The sequence below is a fragment of the Atractosteus spatula genome, chromosome 11, assembly GCF_055471065.1.
Source record: "Atractosteus spatula isolate fAtrSpa1 chromosome 11, fAtrSpa1.hap1, whole genome shotgun sequence".
NCBI lineage: Eukaryota > Metazoa > Chordata > Actinopteri > Semionotiformes > Lepisosteidae > Atractosteus > Atractosteus spatula.
Window position 1 is genome coordinate 13443152 of NC_142716.1, and position 22745 is coordinate 13465896.

Here is a 22745-nt window from a genome sequence, read left to right on the forward strand (position 1 = left end):
TCTCCTGCATGGCATGATGGAGCTTGGGGCATGTCAAAAGATGAATAGCTCCAACAGGCGTCTGAGTGAGAACAATATGCCTGCCCATTCTCATTTCACCTGTGCAGTATAGCACGTATTGTTGTGAGCCGAGAGGTGAAGAAACAATTAGCAAATTGTAAATTGGATGGGTTTAAAATTAAAGAAATAAATAAAACAATGTTACAAAAAGTGAAATATTCAGTTAATTACAAGTCTTGTTGGCTTTATTCATTTAAAGAATCGAAATATCAGGCATTTCTGTCACGCACTTGGCTGTCCTCAGACACAAGAGGTGAAACAGGGATTGCGTTTGGCCAGAAACATCTGATATTTTTGTCATTATTGGAAATGTAAATAATCTGGAACTTGACTCTAGCTAAGATTCAAGTGCAAGCCTCTTTTTCCAGTATTCATTACTTCACATCCCTCCCTCTTTCAGCCTCACTCTTGCAGCAGCTTCTTGGTTTATTGCTGATAGTGTTCCAGGGGAGTTCTGAAAGCCTTCTTTTCATTTGTAGGCTGAGGTAACCTTAGCCTAGCAGGTCAGCACCAATTCTATATCTTAGTTTATTTTAACCCTACAAAATTACACAATACTGTGAGGTTTGTTTGAATCTCCTGAACCTTTTATATTTTAGTTATATTTATATTTTTGGCTGTGCTTCAAACCAACGTTTCTTGCCAGGACAACCTCACAACCTTTTACAGCTACAAACAAGCCACAAGATGTTCTTTTTAAATGCTTGGTTTCCATTCTGCACTTTAAGTTGTGCTTTTTAGTGTTCTCTTTATTAACAAGTTGATGCATAGCACTAGCTTAAAGACTTTCACCAGAAGGAAAATAGAGAGATTCCATACGCACAGTTCTGCAAGCGTACAGTACATGTAAACAAAATACATGTTTAATCAAATTAACCAAATTTCCCATTCCCTCCTAATAATCCCCATCTATGAATTGGCTTCATTACTATGGCTGCTGTTGCATCATCCAGGTGGATGCTGCACATTGGTGGTGGTGGAGGGGAGTCTCCATTACCTGTAAAGCGCTTTGAGTGGAGTGTAAGGAATTATTATTAAAATACAAAATGCTGTGTGACCAGAGTCAAAACATCTGGATCCATCTATGGAACTTTCATTATATGGAAGGTATTAAAATAACTATTTTTATTCTGCCAGCTCTGGCTTTAACTGAATATTAAAGTTGACAATGGCATAGAGGACATTCAGGGTTCCATGTTTGGAATCTGATACATGTTTTACAGCAGCAAATAAAATAGCCATGTAAACAATGTACAGTACACAGCCAGAGATAAACCAGTTTAAGACTGATGACATACAGTACCTTTACTCATTTTCTTCTTATAATAATCAAATACCAAACACTTTTCTTTTGCAAAGTGCTGAATACAAAAAAAACATTCAATATTGTATTCAGTTCTACCTTTATTAATTCAGGGAATGCTTCCCTTATAAAATGTCAGAATTTAAGTGTTATAAATTACAGTAGTAGAGAATGATGGCAAAGCAAAGTAAATCCATGGAACTGTATAAACATGATGCAAAGAAAAAAGCAAAAAATGGTGTTCATGTTTACCATGGAAACCACCACGGTAACCTTTCATAAAGGTTAGATGTTCACTATTGAAGACACTGAACAATGTACTGGTACCTTTTCCTTTGTTCTTGTAGTGCTAATTCCGTTCAGTCTCGTGAATGGGATTGTGAATCATATTTATAGAATTTAAGGAGCTTCAAATGGTCTTTTTCATACTGCTTGGATAATATAGAGTGAATAGAGAGTGTGTTGTATGTAAGGATGGTTCTTTTTATCCAGGATGTCTTCTGAATGATATACAGAATGAGCTCAATACATTGCAAAACATAACACATGTATTGGAGGGGCAAAGTACTATATCCTTCTGAGAGCACAGGATTATTTAAAACCAGCTGGGAGTGATTTTTAAAGATTACACTATATAAATCCACCAAGCAAATAACCAATCTGTGGTTGGGTGATGTAGAACTGAAACGTTTATTTATCAAGGCTTCTCTTACTCAAGTTAAACTAATAATCAAGTTGGATATTGTAACAATGATCAAACACAGCACAGAGAAAAGAGCTCTGTTCCTGACCATCATTCTCGCAGCACTCAACCTACTACTTGAAAATTACTCAACAGTAAAAAGTGCAGTTCTTTCAGGAAGAGGTTCCTGTCTTCTGAAGATTTGCTTTGTCTGAACCTCCATATTTCTAATAAGTTATTTCTAGATGTAATTCAGAGTTTTTGTTTGGTTTTTTTTCATCTGATTTCACTGGCTTTTGTAAGGTATTTTGGCATTGCAAGGCGTGCAGTTCTCACATGGCTTTACCCAGTGACTATGGTCTACAAGGTTATTGGCTCAAGTCTCTACTCACACCAATTTACTGTTCGGTGCTGCAGACACAACAGAAAACCATTAAAGTTCCCTTTTTGAAGGGCGTCAACCTGTTATGATCTACTGCCCGTGCTACTGCGACAGCAGCTGCCTCTGTACAGAAGGTCTAAGCAAAGACCACATGAGTTTGAGCTCTGCCTTCTAAGGTCCATGTACAGCAGGAACTTGTCTCATCAATTCAGGAGCACTGTCCCTGGGCAGATGCTGAGATAAAGAGAAAACTATTGAGCAGTCTGACATTCTTTCATGTTTATTTCAAGAGTTGAACATAAACTTGAGTTGTCGGTTAGAGATGTAAGGTATTAAACGAACATCTTAAAGTTTTATTTTTCTTTCTTTCTTTCAAGACAAATGTGCAATTATTGATTTTCAAGACTATCCACAAGAGCTTTTATGTCAATGGTTTGAAATATTTACCACTGAAGGAACCAGACTGAGACACCAATATTTGTACTTATATGGGGCTCTCTGGGGTAGAAGGGTAGGACTCAGAAAAAAAGATTATTTGGAGCAATATCAAACTTGTAAAGAAACATTTGTTATGAACACCTGCAAAGTAGTTTGAGTCCACATATTCTGACTCATAAAGACCATGTGAAATAACCATTTTCAATTTTTAATTTTAGACAGCAGTTTTTTTCCATGTAATAAATGATGTATAAATCTGAGAAGCTTAATGTTGTTAGAAAATTGTATTTGCATCTTATGTAACATCACCTGGATTCAATTACGATAGAAATGCTATTTTATTCAGATTTCACTCATACACATAAAATATCTAAGATGCTATGCTAAAGCCTCAGGGAACGAAATGTAGAATGAAAAGCACATGTGTTCATAGTATATGTGCATATTAATACAAGAACAAGAGAAGAAGGCATTTGTTTTATTGTGAAGCCTAGGTCTCATAAAACACATTCTGCATTGTTTTGTTCAGTCCTAATTGCAACACCCCTTTGTTTAATGGCTTCACATCAAAACTGAAACCAAGAGTGTATTTTTAAAAGTGTTTTAAAATGTAGCAATGCATAGCATTTTTTTATTCCTTCACGTTTTTTTTCTTTTCAGTTTTTGAAGACGTATCACTTTAAGTTTCTTCGAGGATATGCATAAAGTAATCCAATACTGTTGTTTTTCTATTTAAGCAATCCATCTCAGTTCTTTCATGTTTTGGGCCTTTTGAGGAATAAGTTATGTACAGTACAGTGGAACCAGTAATTTGCTTTTGAAATAGACGAAACGCCTAATTCTGATATATAGACTAAAGACATCTCTCTTGATACTGCAATGGAATGTGCTCAGAACATCTGGCACATGTCAATACTCTGGGCTTAGCAAGCACCACTGATATAAATTCCTCTGTTGAGTAAATAAACATTGATCAACCAAGGGGCATCAAGACTAAAAATTGCGTTCTTCTTTTATGAGCTGCCTTCTTTGTGAACATGATATAAGAGAATGTAATTTTCAAGTCATAAAATCATGAATTGATTGCGAAGATTCTTTTTATTGGTCCAGATCTATTCCCGTTTTTTGCAATATATTTCTGAATATTTCCCCTCTCATTGCTTAATTGAATCTCTTTTGGTTTTGTTAAGAAATTTCTGTGCATCCTGTTTAATTTCTGCTCAGAATAATGATTTAGTCGTTTTATAACTGGTTTCTTTGCTAAAACATTGAAACATTTAGCATGCATAGCAATATACATAGAAAAATAAAATACCTCAAAAGGCCCAAATAACTATTATTGGCTCAGTTATCACAATGATTGTTTGTGGGCCACAAGTTTCCTGCAGAATTTTTATATATGATATTTTTTGAGAAAATTGTAACCTTAAGAATATAAATAAAAATGCAATATTTTGGTATGGCAACAGGTGTTTTCACAACTGTTCTCTTTACAGTCTTTCCATAAACTTAATCTCCAGGAAAAATCTCTATTAGCACAACTCTTTTTCTTTATCTGAATGAAACAGGGACAAAATACGGAGAAAATGTGCAATCTTAGAAAAGGGATTTTTGTTGGGATAAAATTAGCTCAGCCTATAGACAGGAATTCATTTGCATGCTGCTCTCTCTTGCTTTCTTTCTGTGCTTCAAAAAGTGATACTAAATATATAGTAGTTCTATCTATAGAGATGGCAAAAAACTTTCCTCTTGCCTCTGGCCCAGTGTTTCATTTATTAGTAAATAGTTATTCATGTTTTTCATTAAAAATGTATTCATGCCTTGCTAAGCAGTACTGTGAGAAATTCATTGTCTACTCATGATGTTGTGCATCAGTATAGAAAATGTAAAAGCTGTATAATTAGGGTGTAATAAATATAGTTCAACAAGAAAGTGTTTTTATAATAATGCTATAACAATTAATTGGCTTAATAATGTCATTTTAAAATAAACCTCTCTCCACAGGGTACTGGCTCTGTCATAGAGGTAATCTTGAGTAAGCACTCATCTTGGGCCAAAACCAGCACTTTTATGAGTGGAAGTAGTGTGTATTTTACATATTCTGCATGACAGATTTTTAACTGGAATAAAAAGAGGGCTGCTGTCCTGATATAACCTACTAAACAATCTTATCAACAATAGAAAATCTGATTTCTCTTCAGTGAAGTAGGATGTTGTCTAAAGTTCAGGTTAAAATCGGATAGTTCTTACTTTATTGACATACTGTAACAGATGTCACTCGGGCCTTCTGTTCTCTAAGGTAGCTGTAGTCTTTTGGTCTTTCCAAGAATTGTTAGTTATTTCTGACAATCTATAAAACAGATCATGTTCCCAAGTTTGTTTTATCATTGCCAGTAGATGGATTTTATGTGAACAATGAGATCTGTACAATATTTTTCTATCTTTTTGCTCCTTTATAAAAGGTACAAGATAAGGCTTTCCTAAAAACGGTTGCTGGTCATCCGTATCAAGTAGCTCTGACACCGACTGAAAGGGAAAAATGTTATTATTTGTCTTATATTGGGTTGGAGAGGGGGCAATCAATTCAAAGTAATCTCCTTCTCACTGCCACATGCTAATACAGCTCAGGACCAAGTTGTAATGACATTGATTAATGGAGATGAAAGGGATAAGAAGAATTCTAATCAGAATGTGAAAAATTACCAGATCTACAAATCTTACCACAGCTACTGGATGTGCATTAATTTGTTATTTCCTAGATATCAAATTACCTAGGCAAATGTTAATATACAGTATATCTATTTAAACTAGTATCCAATAAAGACAATTAAACCATCTGTGTTGAATGTTGAAAATGTATTGACATTTTAAGATCCAGTAAATGTTAGATGTTACAGGAACAGTGCAGTTAATTGTTTGAATCAATAGCTATTAAACAGAGATGTTTGATGGATCTGAGAAAAGTTAAGTTGGATCTTGTAATTCCCTTGTCCAACCTGAAAAATAACCATACTGTATGTGATTTGAATTTATCACACATAAACGGAAAACACATAATTGTAAGCGTACATAATATTAACTTTAAATGTTGCATTTGTCTCCAAGTAAAGGGCTCCCGCAGATGTGTAGATATTAGTAAGAGCAAACATAATGTGAATACTGCACATTAAAGCTTACTAATGATAAAATATTCCACATAAATATTTTGCTTAGCTTCTAGAACTTTGAATTGTCTGATGCTTTTTTTAGACATAGGGACTGTGTGTGATAGTTTTACGTTTAGATCAACGACGTTCTGACTTGAGAAAATATTCATAAGAGGGAGAGAAAACATTTTCATATGGCATGATGCAGAAATTATTGCCTTGAAGGATTTAAATCGTAGCTGTTTCTTTTATCATTGTTATGTAGTGTTCAAGACACCTGGGCTCTTCTAACACCAGCTGTTCCAAATTAAACAGCCTTTCATCAGCAAGCTAAAATCAATGTATGGAAAATCTCTGGGGTAGCCGCAAGGAGATGTTAGTGTATCCTCACCAAGTCTCTTAAATACAGACATTCTGTATAATTAATTGGTTAAATTCAACTTTCAACACAAAACGCATTTATTGAAATGTAATGATTCCCTCTAGAACTTCCATTGTAAAAAGCAATTATAGGTTTTTGTAGTTTTATTGGGAGCCTTTATTTTCAGCCATGAGAAAAAAATACACATATACATATCTACATCGAATACATAATAGCAGGAATAATAATAATAGAAACATTCATGAAATATTGAGACAGTATCAGGTGTATAATTTGATGCACTGTTCATCTTTCAATATCTCTTGCATTTTTACTAAATCAGTTTCGGGTAATGATAAATCTACTTTTTGAATTATGTGTCTTAATATGACTATTACCACTGAAAGGACTTTCTGTTAGTTTCCTTTTAAAATTACTCATTGGTAATGAAGCTCAGCCTGGGGTTCAGAGTAGGGAGATTTGACTTTTGCCAGACTGCTGGAAACCACATGTACTGTCTCATTGCCAGGTCATACACCTTGCAAAGAAAACGAAAAGCTTCTGAAAAAGAATCAGACCTAGTTATTCTTTCCCAATACGATTACTCCCTCATGTGAATTAAGACAAATTGTATCATACAGTACATTGTCTTTGGACAACTAATTTAATCTTTAAATATAAAACTATTCTCAGTTCTTTATTTGTGTTTTTCCATAATTTTAATGATAAAATTACACTGAAGGTGATTAAGAGTGTCAGACTGTGAACGCTAAAATTAGTTCATGGTCACTTAAATGTAATTGCATAGGTACTAAGTTTGATTTTTTGTGGATATATTAGAATTGACATCTTTCTAAATGCTTCAGCCTTTTAAAAGGTTCTTAACATTTGCATTCAAATATATTTATCGACTCTACAGTCCACAAATTTTAAAATCTCAGTGTCTTAAACCTTTTCCTAAGATAAAAATGTTTTGCAGACGTTCAGTTTGGTCTTTTTTCTTCCAGATAATCTTCATACTTCAAGCCGAAATCCACAATGTCTGTTGTTGAATCATTTATATAACATTATTTTTAACATTTTCAGATTTACAAGAAAAATAAACCATTTATGAGATTTCAACATCTATCTAATACCTATTGTGCTGTGTTTAAAACAATAAATTGGTCAGCTGATTGAATTATGGTAACATCTGTGTCCTTGTGTGTCATGTTGTTTTACAGTATGTGGATAACAGAAGCAATAGCAAGTTAGCAACTCTTAAAAACTGTGTAACATCGCATGGCAAACAGGTGTTTCAGCTTAAATCTTCTTGCAATTTTGTAATAATGGAGCGAATGGGCTTCATGCTGTAACTGGCTTTGCTCAAGTTTCAGCTCGTGAAAGGCTCTTTCACTCTGTCCTGCCAGCTTGCTGGGGAGTCAGCTTCAAGCTGTGCACTACATATAGCCAACATGAGCCAATAGTAACCAGGCCAATCCAAGAAATAATGCAGGCTTTGAGACCTGAGCCACACACTGCCTGCACAAGCCACTCAGGAGGATGTTTATTGGAGACAGTTGAAAGTTCAGCACATAAATTATGCTAATGCTGTTTAGTGTGTAAAAATAGTTAAAGAAGTGGGGCCCTGTGGAGCTGTGGGTTACTCTTGTGCTGGATGCACTCTCATGGGAGATAGCTGAACACCTGAACAGACTGTAAAACCATACACTGGTATGGGCTCAGCTTGTTTTGGAAATATTTTCAAGAACCATTAGATGGATTTAAAGGTATGTGAGCAATTGTAACATATTGTGTATGTACTGTATGGGATACATCAGAAATGACTGACTAAAATAACTTTAGTCACCTCAGCAAAGCCTAGCACTGAATAAGCATTTACCACAGCTTTGCATTTATTCAGTTCTGAGTGGTTTGTATACAACAAAGTGTCTAAGGGTGCATTAGCAATAGCACAATTCAGGATTTATTCAATAATTTGAATACACATTATTTCTAATAAAAATAAAGCAGAATGAATAGTATTATTTTATAATATTGTCACATTGGGCAGTTCTCTCTCATTCCCCCCTCTTCCATACCAGCACTGATTTATTTTTGTGTGTTATTTAAAGTCTAAGGATATACTAGCTGTTTGCCAAGCAGTGGCATTAACTTTGCCGTAACAGAAAAATACAAATTAATGTTTAAATAAAGCCCGATTTAAGTTTACTTAACAACCATCCTACACCCAAGACCAGTCAACCATTTAAAGCATGCAGACATTTTTATATCATATAGTTTAATGTAAGGAACTATTTTTTTTCTGCAGATAACTATAGAGGTAAATTCCTGTCATTTTGTCATGTGTTTATTTTGTGGAATGACAATTCCTGTGATCTGACATTGATTACAGACTGCAGACTCCCAGTTTTTCTTTCCATGCAGAGTCAGCAATGTGCTTTACATTCCAAGCTAATAGAAGATCTATGTATTCTGTCAAATAATGTACCTGAAGTTGTAATAATTTGTATTTGGGTTAGACACTATTGATAAGTGTTCACAAAAATTGTATTCACACAGTTTTATGGGCAGAAGAGGCCATTTTGTGTCTAGTGGCTTTTGAGATCCCAGAATCTCGTTAAAATTGTTTTAAATCTTAAAGTTTGCATTTTGAAAGATACCACAGTTCAATAACAACAGTCTTAAAGGGTTTGTTCGAGGCCCAAGACTCTCTGAGATAAAAAAAATTGTTTCTTCATATCACTAGGTGTTTATCCAACATTTGCGAGTGACAAATTGCCCACAATTAAAAGCAGGAAAATGACAAGGACGAAAAAACAAACAAATGTAAGTTAATAGTTCAGGTTATTAGATCCTTCTGAATGCTTATTTGCTGCACGAAAAGCGTGTTTATAGCATCATTCCAGAGACCTAACACACAGCAATTATGGAGGTCAGCTGAACACTTTTGTTACTATAGCAAAAGAAGTGTTATGGAACAATAACGTCCTCTCGGGTAGGGAAATACAGTTATTCTCAGGCATGCTAGTGATGAGTCAGACTGATCCACAGTCCCAAGAAAGAGAAAAGAAAAACTATTTACAATTCCATTAAGACGTTTTACATTTAAATAATTTGCTTCCATCATTCACAACAATAAGTTTATATTTTATGTGTCAGAACACTAGTAAGGAGAAAATCTCTCCATACCGAGAAGTTTTTACCGAAGAATACCGAAGATTTAAAATATAAAGGCTGAAACTGCTAACATTGAATTGATACAGATCCAAATTTTTTGCTAACCAAATTTAAAGTCACAAAAGGACAACTTTGACTTGCATTAACTTTAAATTTTAAATTAAAAAAAATAAATTTTGTAATTTATGGTTAAATAAACATAAAAATAATTAAACTGACAATTAATCACCTGAATGAGAAAGCAATAATTATCAAAGGTGACATTGCCGAATCATTCCTGGAAGACATAATTGTATTGTTCTTGAGTCTTAAGTCAGTTCAGTAACACTTGTACTTTCTTAAACCTCTGCAGATGTTTTAAATAAAAACAGAGGATATTTGATGCCAAGATATTTCCTTCTATTAACTAGTTCATAATTGCTTTTTTTACTCTGTGTGCTAGAGGGTGGGATTGTTTTGAAGCTCACAGGAGCTCTTGAGTAAACTTCATTTCAAAGAGAATAACAAGTAATGTTGTGTCAAGTGGATACTGTAACACATTTCTTAGAAATGTCATTTTTGTGTACCACTTGTGCCTTCAGACTAATTAATTTCAGAACTTTGTCATATTTCAGGGGGGAACTTATCATTTAACAACAAGAAGACCTTGCCATACTGAAGACACTTACCTCCATTTACAAAAGATTAAGAAAACACAATATTGCTTTGTGTATATTTTAATGTGATCAAAGTAGCAGTTGCTAGGGGTTAACTTTACAGAGATCATAGACCATTCTATCTGTGACACGGAGATGGCATATCAATCAAACCATTCTGCATGTCTTTGGGAAGTACTGTATGAAAAATGCACCTGGCCAAAACCCTACTGAATACATGAAGAGAGTATTTGTCCTGCACAGAGAAGATGCCCCAGAACAAAATATAACCTATCCTAACCTAGAACTGTGGGACAGCAGCACTAACTGCTACAAGACTCTTGTCACTGTAAACCTTATCATGTACTCATCATAAGAGAAAAGAAAAACTATTTACAATTCCATGAAGAAATTTCGCATTAAAATAATTTAATTATAATAATTGCTTACACTTATATAGCGCTTTTCTGGACACTCCACTCAAAGCACTTTACAGGTAATGGGGACTCCCCTCCACCACCACCAATGTGCAGCATCCACCTACAGTAGATGATGAGACAGCAGCCATAGTGCGCCAGAACACTCACCACACACCAGCTAACAGTGGGGAGGAGAGCAGAGTAATGAAGCCAATTCATAGATGGGGATTATTAGGAGGCCATGATTGGTAAGGGCCAATGGGAATTTGGGAACACCCCTACTCTTTTTGAGAAACAGACTCTTGGTTTTGTTTCAAGAGTCAGGTTTTACATCTCATCCGATGGATGTCGCCTGTTTACAGTAAAGTGTCCCCGTCACTATAATGGGGCATTAGGACCCACATGGACTGCAGGGTGAGCACCCACTAACACCTCTTCCAGTAGCAACCTTAGTTTTTCCCAGGAGGTCTCCCATCCAGGTACTGACCAGGCTCACACCTGCTTAGCTTCAGGGGGTTGCCAGTTGTGAGTTGCAGAGTGATATGGCTGCTGGCTATTTACTTGGAATTTACTTCCAGCTTTACATTACATTATCAAAGTTTCCTATTGATAATTTGTAGAAGATTAGCATAGAAAGAGTTTCATTCACATTAACAATTTTTTATTTAGAAAAACTATCCAACATTTTGAACAGCAAATTATAATCAATCTTCATTCCCGTAATGCGTATCAGCCATACAGTATACTCTTAAAACATACCATAAACTGGAAAGGTTCGTTGTAATGCTCAAATACTTCTGTCTCATTGGTTAAAATTCTCTATCTCATGCTAATGAACCCTAAAAATGTATGTGGCTGTGAACTTTGTATATGCTCAGATGGGCCCCCAATTCAGAGCTGCAAATTGGCCAGAGGTAATTAAATTTTATAAACCTGCTCTGAAATTTCCCTCACGGGATTAATGAAGTATCTATCTAAACCTAGGCATCTCCGCTTGAGTTGTATGCTACTATGATCTAAATCTTACTTTATACACAAAAACATGAGAAAAGATCTCTATACTGTATATTTCTCCTCTCTCTTGATACAGTTGTCGTAATTGAGGGTCTCAGACATCCAGGGTCAGGGTAGTTATTTTCTATTCTTTAGCTAGGCAAAAACCATTGGAATTAATTCATACCAGAGTTCACAGCACCACAAATGTTAAATAAACAAGGTCTCACTCTCAAGAGATAGTAAAATTTGGCCAGGATTTTGCTGAGCTGGGCCTTCTTCTGATAAAGAACAGAGGACATGGTGTGGGAAAGCAGTCTAGCCTCCCTTTGCAAAACAATAGAACCATTGCAAAATGGTTTCATCTGTGTGAAAGCCAAGCAGTAATTATAGACCAAGGAAGAAAACTAACTCTATACAGTACAATGCATCTTGATGTTGTGGAGAAACAGATTCCAAGATTTGATCTATTTCTTTTTCAACTATAATTGTCTCTGCAGTGCAAAACTTTTTTTTTGCTGTAAACAAAAAAGGTTTAAAAAGATTACTGACTTGCAATCATTTGGAAAAATATCTTAGTTTGGGACATCTGAAGTGGAGGAGTGGTGGAGAAGGGAGGAAGATTCGTTCGGCTTTCCGTCTCTTCAACCCACAATTATCTGATTGCATAGATGGAATGTGACCGAATCATCAGAGCTTTCTGCTAACTGATGGAGTTTCATGGAAATGAGAGCCATACATTTTTGATGTACAAGTTTTTTTTTAAATAATATACATTGAAGTAACTTGGGAGCTAATCCTGTCCTTTATCAAAAGCAGATTTTGAAATGTGCACAGGGCCACAATTTCCATTTTTATTTGTCAGCCCCTTTGTCTGCAGAGCCATGTAAAATAAGTTATATTTGGCTTGGGATCAAGGCAGAAAAGTCATAGCTTTCTTTAGATATCCAATTGCACTACTGATTGAACAGACTGTGTTAATATTTTAGTAAATGTACTGTATGTTTCCAAAAAAATGCATAATCAATAGAAGCAATAATTCCTCCCTTACTCCATTATTATTAGGCTTATACTATAATACCCTTCCAAGTAGAATGTTCTATGAGAATGTGTTATGGTTTATACATGAAGATTCTGCATGAGAAATACTATATTCCTGACTTGCAGAGCTGGTATAATTTCCTTAAATAAACCCCACGTAAATGCCGAAACACTGGTTCACTGTGTTACCTCAAAGACATTTTAATACTAAACTTTTGTCTAAAAGTATCTGCTATAAAAATTACCCTATGATTTACTTGAGCTTTTCATTTCTTGGAGAAATTGATGTGTTTCAGGTTTTTTTCTGGGCAGATAGCAACAAATGCAGTTTTTCAGTGTTCATAACTTTTTTTCCATCTGCTAGAATTTTAGAATGCGTAGATAGTGGGATTTAAATTTGTAAATGGCACTCATAGAAGGGACAATAAAAAATTTTACTCATCTTATAACAGATAATACTCAAAGGAGAAGCCGAAAGCAAAAATCGCATTTTTTGTTATCAATCAAGAAAGCCAGGTTTCTAAGACCCTTAATATGTGTTAGAGAGTCTCACCTTCTTATTTTTTAATGTCTTAAAACGTTTTTTCCATATAATTAAACAGAAAATCTTTAAAACAGCAATTACAGGACATAACTATGAGAGATACATTGAAAAATGTACTCTGTGCTGTTTATGTTTCATCATCAACACTGCTTGCAAAGATAGTGCTAGGATCTATATACCAGTAATGAACTCTATCAATTTGCTGGTGTGTTTTGCAGATCACAATGTCAAAAGTATATTTTGTGTTTGCATGCAAAGGTGAGCACACACTTTTTAATTTGTACATTTTAAAAAGGATTTTAATGGGAAAGTCATCAGTCCATCAGCATTAATGGAGACCAACTTAATTTAGATTTCTCTGCTAATCTCTAAATCTAGTTTCACTTCTCTAACCTCTGCCATAACTCACAGACACAGAAGTGAGTAGTGTCATATTCGTATGTTTTTATTGTGATATTAAACCATTACAAGATTTCTTATTTCTTTTTCTAGTGTTGTATAATAGCTTTCTTAATCATTTTGAAATACTTTAGTAATTTGTTAGCTTTCTGTTTGTTTATTTTTTTTTATTGGTCATTCTGTTACTATACCAGTGACTGTCCTGACTGTGGTTGGCCTGTTCTAGGTGGTGTGTTGGTCTGAAACTCCTCCCGCTTGTTCTCATGAGCTGAGGTAATGTCTCACTGGCAGCTAACTGCAATGTTGAGCAACCTCTGTTTATTCTTTTTTATTATCATTTTTGAGACTCCACTGCAACAGCACAACAAAGGTTATGATATTTTCGCCTCTCCTTTCCTTTTAAAGTTCCCCCCTGGCTTCATTAAAACGTACTTAGTCTTAAACCTTAAATCATAATGAATAACTTAAATTGACAAAAACATGTATTACGACACAATTCACAATGGCGGTCATTCTGGAATTTCTCTAAAACACCTACATTATCTTTGGAAAATCAATGGAAGTTCCACATTCAGAATATTATTACAGTACATCTTCACAGACCAAATGAAAACCATGTTTGCAATAAAATTCTATTTTCCTGTATGAACTGGAACACAGCCTGGTTTCTTTATTCAAGGAATGATGGCCAACTGCGAAACACATTCTCAGTTTGTAATGCACAGTATTGGTCCTAAAATCATATTGCCTGGCAAGATTATACAATTACATCTTACTCAGTTTAGATGTCGCATCTAAAATCATCAAATCATCTTTAATACTTGACACGGGATATATAAGCTTTTTTTTTTCTTTGACTACAGTATGGTAAATTCACTCTTAAATAATCCTTTAGATATTGTTCAACTTAATGTTTTAGAAACGTTTATTAAAATGTAGGTATTTTCCTGTGTTTCTGTATAGATCCTACAGTAGATATGGTAGAATCTACTGCAGATTCAAAGTCTTTTGTCTGTGTTCACTGTAGGAATGAAAATTCTTCAGAAGATGCACTTCCCCCTGTTGATGCTGCTGTACCTGTTAGGGGCTGCAAAATCTCAGGTTAATCCAGGTAAGAGAAATCCCTTTGACTAAAAATGCAACACCTTAATATGTTTTTTTCTTTACAGTTCTTGTTGGCAAAAACCTGTTTCTATTTCACTACAACACCTTGTAATCTGAAACGTAACTAATGTACAATGCTTAATTGCAACAAAAACAGAAATAGCTTAAGGAACAAACTGTGCATGATTAAAAAACCTTTATATTTAGATATTATTTAACAATGTTTAAAGTCACTACTTTAAAGTCATATTTCACTACATTTCAGATACTTTGGTATAAGACCTGGACTTGCCATTTTAGCCAATAATATTATTTAATTAAAGTTGTAAATAAAAAAGGGGTTGTTTTATTCTAATAAAATTGCTGTGTTTAAAAGTCACAGAATTCACCTCTGCTATGACAATGGCAAATCTAAATTATTTATATACTGTAGATTAACAGAGCAGTAGCACTAAAATGACTTTTCACTACATGTGCATATGTTAACTTGGATTGTTATAGCTTTCAAATTGGGAACGGATCTTTTATTAGGGACCCCATCAAAACATTTCCCATAAAAGTTTCACTCTTAGATTGCAAGCAGCAGGCATTCAAGATAATACATGCATTTGGACTGAGCACTGGAAAATGAATAGAAAACAGAAACTAAAGATGAAGGGTGTATTAGCAGATTGGGGTGATGTAATTAGTACCACATGGATCTGACTTGGGACCACTGTTCTTCCTAATTTACAGTATTTCATTCTGGTATACATAGTCGTGAAGTCAAGATGTTGCAGTGAGAAAAATGTAAAAAAAATAATATGTGTTGTAATTCATTCACTGTGGAGGCCACTACTGATTCTGAAACCTTCTATACATTAGATATTCTGAATTGGCATTTGCCATTTTTAATCCCATAAAATACTGTATTTCTGGGATGCAGAGATTTGTTATTCTTTGCAGTATATGAAATCCATAACATACTGTATTTAATTAGTAACTATGATAGGTCATGAAACAGTTTTTATCTTCTGGATGCTTCTGTTTGCTAATTATTTGTTAAATGCATTTACTGTGATAGTTATTTCTTATTCCTACTTTTAATATAGCTCAAATTTGTATTGGTGTACACCTACTGTTTTACAAATGAGAGGATCAACCAAATAAATGGATCTCTGAAAAATCAGGGAAAGGTTACTGAATTAATGTACGATAAAATGTAGACAACGAATAACAAATATTTCATCAACAATGTTCAGTTTCCAATAAATCTTAAATAGTTTTTATTTGATTCACATAAACATCAAAATATGGATAAATATCACTATAAAGCTTTCATTAGGTTTAACACTATAATTGAAGTAAAAAAGCTTCAGACTTACAGTAGTATGCCAGGCAATAAACATAGGAATGCTAGTATTTTTAAAGAGTCATTTTACAGCTGTGGCGTGGCATTTTATAGAATTTGAAATGAGGATAATTGTACAGTATTGGATCCAGATTAACATTCCGTTTTAATTACAGACTTTTTCTGACAGACTACAAAGTAACCCAAACAATTCTCTTCAGTTTGTCTGGTGCACTTCAGAGTAAACAAAAGATATGTAAACGTTTCATAAACCTTCCTATTTTGGAGTCGACCATCAAAATCCAATTCTTTGATCTTTGTTCTCACATATCAATTTGAAGAAGAAGGTTTTTTTTGCTATGTAGAATTACAAACTGTATAACCATTACTGTGTTTACAGTAAGAGTTATGACACAAATCATTGGCAAAAATGTTTCTCTTTAAACAAGCTTAAGAAGCTTGTATTGAACAATTTATTTTTTGTAGATGCTTTTAGAGTAATTTAAATTGTTTAAATGCGATCTGCACTGTACTGCATTGCAGTCATCTTTTTAAAATCCCTTACACGTAAAATTGACATTGTATCTCTTACAGCTGATACTCTGGTAATACAGGAGTGTCATAAATAATTGTTTACCTTCTAGAGTTAGCAATTTTAGAGAATCTTTACTTTGTATTCATTATTGCTACAATTAACAAAAATGTTTTCAGGATATTCAAAGTTTCATTCATGAAAAGTGAAGACATTTAGACCAGCATGTACCTGTTTTACTAAACACCCGCTAAGAACTCATTCAGATTTTCCACTGTTTATTGAATACTGCTTTTAGTTGTCACTAATTTTGATTAGGGGGTTCCACAAGGTTTCAAATTGCTTTCCCCTGTTTTTCTCATATACCAAATGCACTTGACAGCTGGGTTTCCCAATACCACACTGTCCATCACATTATGTCTGTCGATTAGAGTTAGCAATTTACATCAGTGTTCTGTTGATTGATGTAATAATTTTGTACCAGTTGACATATGTAGAATTCATTATCATTAAAAGAACACACAGATGTAATCATTAACGTAATTTATTCCTGAAGATCATGCGCGGTTCTGACCTTTGCAGAAGTTTATTATTATATGTAGTATGAAAGGGAGGGAAGTGTTTACAATGGATCCAGCAATCCAACTGGAGTCTGTGGCTAATGCATACCAGACATTTTCACAGCAGGAAAGTACATTGAAATTAACTGTGTTTTTCACCATTTTATGTATTTCCGGACAGTTTTTAACCACCCATAAGTCATATACAGTAGCTGATATTTTGTGAATTTATTGCTATCAACGTTCATACACATAAGTACACAGTAGCATGTACTAAAGTTAAAAATATGGTCCCTGGAATGAAAGACTATTTCTGAGCATTTGCAATAAGATAACATTTTACAGAAACGTTAACTGCATTGAAGTAAGATTTCCAATACCATTAAAAAAACCATACACTTTTTTACCGCCAATGTAGGGGTAGAGTGTCACAAAAACCTATGGTAAAGGGTACGTGACATGTTTAAATGCTTAAGCTATTCCTTGTTCTGTTTTCATGGTTATGGGTTTTTATAAGCTTCTTATAAGCAAAAGCCTTATAAACACTAGAGACGTTACAAATGAGAGTGGACCATTCCCTTCATCCAGCTCATTTGGTCATTAGTAGCTAATTCATCAGGACGTCTTTTCGAGTTTTCTTGAAAGAAGCTTCAGCAACAAGGCTGAGTAGCTTATTACAGACTGCAGATTTTATTTTCAGTTTTGTATGGTACAAATCTCATAGCAATGTAAGCTTCACCAAAAGAAAATTAGTTGACACTGGGTCTGAATACCCAGAAGGGCAGCTAAGCAATTGTTTAACATAAGGCAAACAAAACACAGATCAGTTAACAAAAGGGAAAGTGGCAAACTGAAAGACAGAGTGCACAGTGCATGTGAGTAGACCCTGCTGATGATATGGTGTGTTTGTTATGTGTGGGGGTTGGAGCCAGTGGTTAGACAGCAAACACCAAGGAACAAGCAGGCCATTCAGGGGCCAGAGTATGGAAAAATCAGAAAGTGAAAAAAGACTCTGGAGTTCTGTGCAGTTGCTAAGGTTTCATGTGTCTGCCAGAATCAGCAGCCCAGAGAGATGGGTCTCATTCAGAAACTGCAAAAGTTAGACTGTTTTTTTTTCTTTAGATCCTTAAGGAAATAAGATAATTGATATATGTACATATTACTTTGTCCTAATTTTATCCAGGGAAGCATATTTACTTCTGATGCTGGGAAAAAAAGTTTTGAAGATAAACCAGGACAGTATAAGAGAGTATCATTTTAACTGCACAAAATGTAAAAGAGGTATACACCTGAAGAAGAAACCTCTACTTCTTCCTTTACAGCCTGCAACTGAACCTTCACAAAAAGGGGTCACAGTCAGTGGCTACAACTACAAAATCATGTAACTTTCACCTATAAACTGGCAATCCACATTGCACAACATGACTTATAATTTTACTGTGATGAATCTTAATTAACAGATTTGAATGGGTGTGGCTGTTTATAGAAGTTTCAGTATCATCCAAAACTGTTTTGTTTATGGAAACAAATATGATATGCAGTATTTTTTTTAACTTAAGGTTTGAGTTTGGGTTCCTTTAAGATAATGACAAAATGGATAAAATAATACTGTACACAACAACTAAAATGGCATTTTGGTCCTTTTGGTTTTGCACTCACTGCAGTGTAAAAATAATATCAAGGATTCGCAACAGAAATCAGAACTTGAGTGACACTACACTGTGAACACAGTTTAACACTATACTGACCTGACAGACTTATTGACCTGTTTCTCTATTCTACTATACAGTACCCATGTATGTTGCACTATGTTCTAAGGACTTATCTGTCTCACATAGATACTCTGTGTTCACCCTATCCCTCGCCATGTGTTCGGACTTTTAAAACTACTCCCATACAGTAAAATTTAAATACAGTTCATATTGCACAACTCCCTGCTGATACAGGAGAGTCACATTTTGCTCATACTATCATCTTCTTAATTTAAAACTATTTCCTTTAATTCTAAAACATTTGTAAATGTAAGTTTTAAAAGCAAAAGAATCTTATAGACAGAAGTATTCTCCATCTTTTAATTGTTCTTCTTATTAATATGATCATATGTCATTGGCGTCTTCCAGCATTTTTCAGACATGCCCACATAAGTTCAAGAACTGTAATGGTGGTCTTTTGGAGTTTCTTCATATAAATAACCAAGGTTCTGTATGTAAGGGTGGGAGAGAAGAGTCTGTGTGCCATTTGGAAAAGATTTTTTGGTATTAACTTCCTTTTGGACAATATCAAGTTGTAACTGCCAAATTGAACCGTCTGAGGTTTCCCCAGCCTGACGATTAAGCAAACATTCAACAAAAAAAAGTCCTTCACCAGTATTCCTGCTTCTGCTGGCACCTTCATAAAAGTCTTTTTGTTGTCAAATATGACCTGGTGGACTGGGAGTCCCTGTGCTCTCAGTATTGAATCCCTTGTGCCCGAACAGTACTGACTCCTCCCAAATGTTCAACTTTAACCACTGCCTCGGAACTAAAATTAAAAGATTTTCAGGAATTCTACTTCCTGGAGATACACATAACTAAAGGCTTATAACAACTGAGGTTAACCGTTCTCTTACCTGGTACATATGTATGATATTGGGGAGTACATATAGTACAAAATTCTTAGACATTTTATGTTGTTCTCTTCTCTTTTTACATCTTCTTTCTTTCAATGTTTTTCAGTTTCATTTTTCGTAGTTAATCCTGTTAGATCTGGTAGATCAGATTTTAGAGTACAAAACGTAGCAGTATAGTATAAATGGCAGAGGGACAAGATTTGTAGGTAACTAGTAAGGGATACCAATGTGAAAACAACAGTGGTTTGGAAAGATCTGCCAAGTTCTACTGTATGTCTGAAATTGGACACACTGTTCATACAGTATATTGACAATATCCTAGTCCCTACACAAACCTGGCCTGAATGGAAAAAAGTGTCAAGAAAAAAGCCAGTACTAAAAAAGATTCATTTTAATCTGGTCTGAGAAATACTACAGACACGTGGAAGAAAATGTTATATATTGAAATGAAAAAAAACATAAATGATATGCTTGGTGCAAGCGTAACTCAGCACATCACCCAGTCAGCACTATTTCAACTGTAAGGTACTCTGTCTCATAGGGATGTTTCCCAGAGACGGCTTAGTGATAAGAACTATTGGGAACTGAATGATGACCTACCAAATCCTAGAAGAAAACCTACTTTAGGAATCTAAAATTGAGTTAAGCAAGACAATTTTCCATTTGAGGTTATTTTTTTAAGAAGAGTGTTAATGTCCTGGGGTGGCCCAGTCTAAGTTCTGAGAGTCATAGTCCATTAATGATCCCCAAAAAACTTGTCAGAACAGAAGGAGTTTTGTCAGGAACAATGGTCTTAAATTACCTCATCCTACTACAGCCACACTCATTAAATATAGCTGGTAATGACCTATGAAAATGATTGTGTGCAACAATTGCTGCCACATGTACTTCCACAAAATACCGACTTACAGGGTAGAATACTTAGGTAATCAGTAAATTTCGGTTTTGTTCTTTGAAGGTTTTTCTTACATTCGACCTCCTTCTTATATACCATCAAATGGATCATTACAGTTTTTGATAAAATCAATTCATTTGTGAAACCAATTGTATACATTACTTGTGATTAATCAAATTGTGAAATTATTATTAGGGGTGAATAGGTCAGGTTTTGCAAAATATTGAATGCAGTAGCCCCGAATTTTAGGTTGTGTAGAAAATAAAACAGCTTCAAACCCCGATGTTGAGATGTTTAGTTTTAAAGTGCTGAAACCATGTATTGCAATTAAGAGGAACAGCAACAAAAATGAAGGCATATACTGTACAGTACAATGACAAAATAATAATAAACTTTATTTTATATAGTGTCTTTAAAAGCGGCTTCTCAAAATGTTTTACAGTAAGAAAAAAAAGCAAAGAAGGAGAGTAGACAGCAGGATTAATACAATTGCAACAAGGGTTTGGAATGCAGTTGGAATGTAAAGTGTCAGACACAGAACCAATTAAATAAAAGCCCTACTAAAGGAGGTTTTAAGTCTTGATTTGAAAGTGCTCAGGAAAGCTGACTCTCTGATCTCCTTAGGGATAGAATTCCAGCAGGAGATGGCCCTGTCATCCATGCAGAAGGGTTTGGGGGACAGAAGACCAGAATTAGATGAAAGAAGGTTGTGAGGTGGGGAGTAGGAAGGTAGTAAGTCAAACAGGTACTGAAGTGCCAAGCCTTACAGGTGAGCATGAGGATTTTGAAGTCAACATGAAACCTAATAGGAAGCCAGTGCAAGGACTCCAGGATAGGAGTAATGTGATCACTTGTATATGACCTGGTCAGGATTCTGGCTGCCCAATTCTGGACATACTGAAGTTTGTTTGGTTTGGATTTAGATATACTAGTGAGTAGGGAGTTACAGTAATCAACTCTAGAAAAGACAAAAGTGTTGACCAGCTTTTCAGCTACAGTCAGAGACAACATAAGACAAAGTCTGGCGATATTTCTGAGGTGAAAGAGCAACGTTTTTACAAGATTTTGCACATGTGTGTCAAACATCAAGCCTGGATCAAATATCACCCCCAGGTTCTTCAATTTAGATTGAAATTTACATACAGTGCCATACACAGAAAGGATTACTGCATTGGCTTTACATAGTCGTTGGGAGATAGTTGTTGTGATAGTTGTTTCCTTCTCAAATATAGCTACATAATAATTATGGGTGGCTAAGTTATTATTCTGATCTAAGGTCTGTTGATGTCAAAATGCAAGACGTAAAATGTAAAAGTTATGCATGTATTTTATTATATGAGGGAACAAGTAATAGGTTTATTCCATGCTGAAAAAAAGAAGAAAGAGAACACAACGTTTCGGCCGTGGAGCCTTCTTCAGGTGTGAGAGAGACAGGGCAGTAGGCAAAGGTAAAGTAGCGGGAGAACAAAGGTTGGGAGGGAGGAGGAGTGAGAGGCGGGAGCAGGGGACAGAAAGAGAGGCCAATCAAGAGGTGTGAAGTCAGAATGGGTGCAGAGAGGTGTGAAATGAAACTTCCAATGAATGGAGAAAATTTAAAAGAACATTAGTAGGTCGTTAAGGGAAGGGAGAAGGTGTGATCCTAGCTGCAGAATAATTTTAGTTTCGGTGGTCTTTCTGATGTAGGAGTTTGGAAAACCGTCTTTGAGAACACAGACGGAGAGATTAGAGTGGTCGTGGCCGTCAGAGGTGAAATGAGAAACAATGGGCTTGGAGAGATCTTTAATCTTAACAGCCCTGACGTGTTCTCTGAAACGGTCTCCGAGTCTCCTTCCTGTTTCTCCAATGTAGATGGCTGGGCATTTACTGCAAGAGATACAGTAAACAAGGTTGCTGGAGGTACAAGATGCTGTCTGGGTGATCCGGAATTGTCCTGAGGGGCCTTGAATGAGTGTGGTGGTGGCTGTGTATTTGCAGGTGATACAGCGAGCTCTGTTGCAAGGGAAAGTGCCTGGTGTGGATGGTTGTTGAGGGCGGTCAAGGGAGCTGTGAACAAGGAGGTTACGCAGATTAGGTGGTCGGCGATATGAGATAATAGGGCGATCAGAAAAGAGGGCCCAAATGGAGGGATCATCC

At 35.2% G+C, this 22745-nt stretch overlaps 1 protein-coding gene across 1 annotated transcript in view; it reads left to right on the top strand.

The window, feature by feature from the left end:
* The first annotated feature begins 8048 nt into the window (after nt 1–8048).
* ddr2a (discoidin domain receptor tyrosine kinase 2a) overlaps nt 8049–22745 on the top strand; it is a 32132-nt gene continuing 17435 nt past the window's right edge. The window contains exons 1-2 of the mRNA XM_088927783.1: nt 8049–8141; nt 14611–14694. Of these exons, the coding sequence (XP_088783909.1) occupies nt 14613–14694 (82 nt within the window). The 5' untranslated portion in view covers nt 8049–8141; nt 14611–14612. The remainder of the gene's footprint in view (nt 8142–14610; nt 14695–22745) is intronic.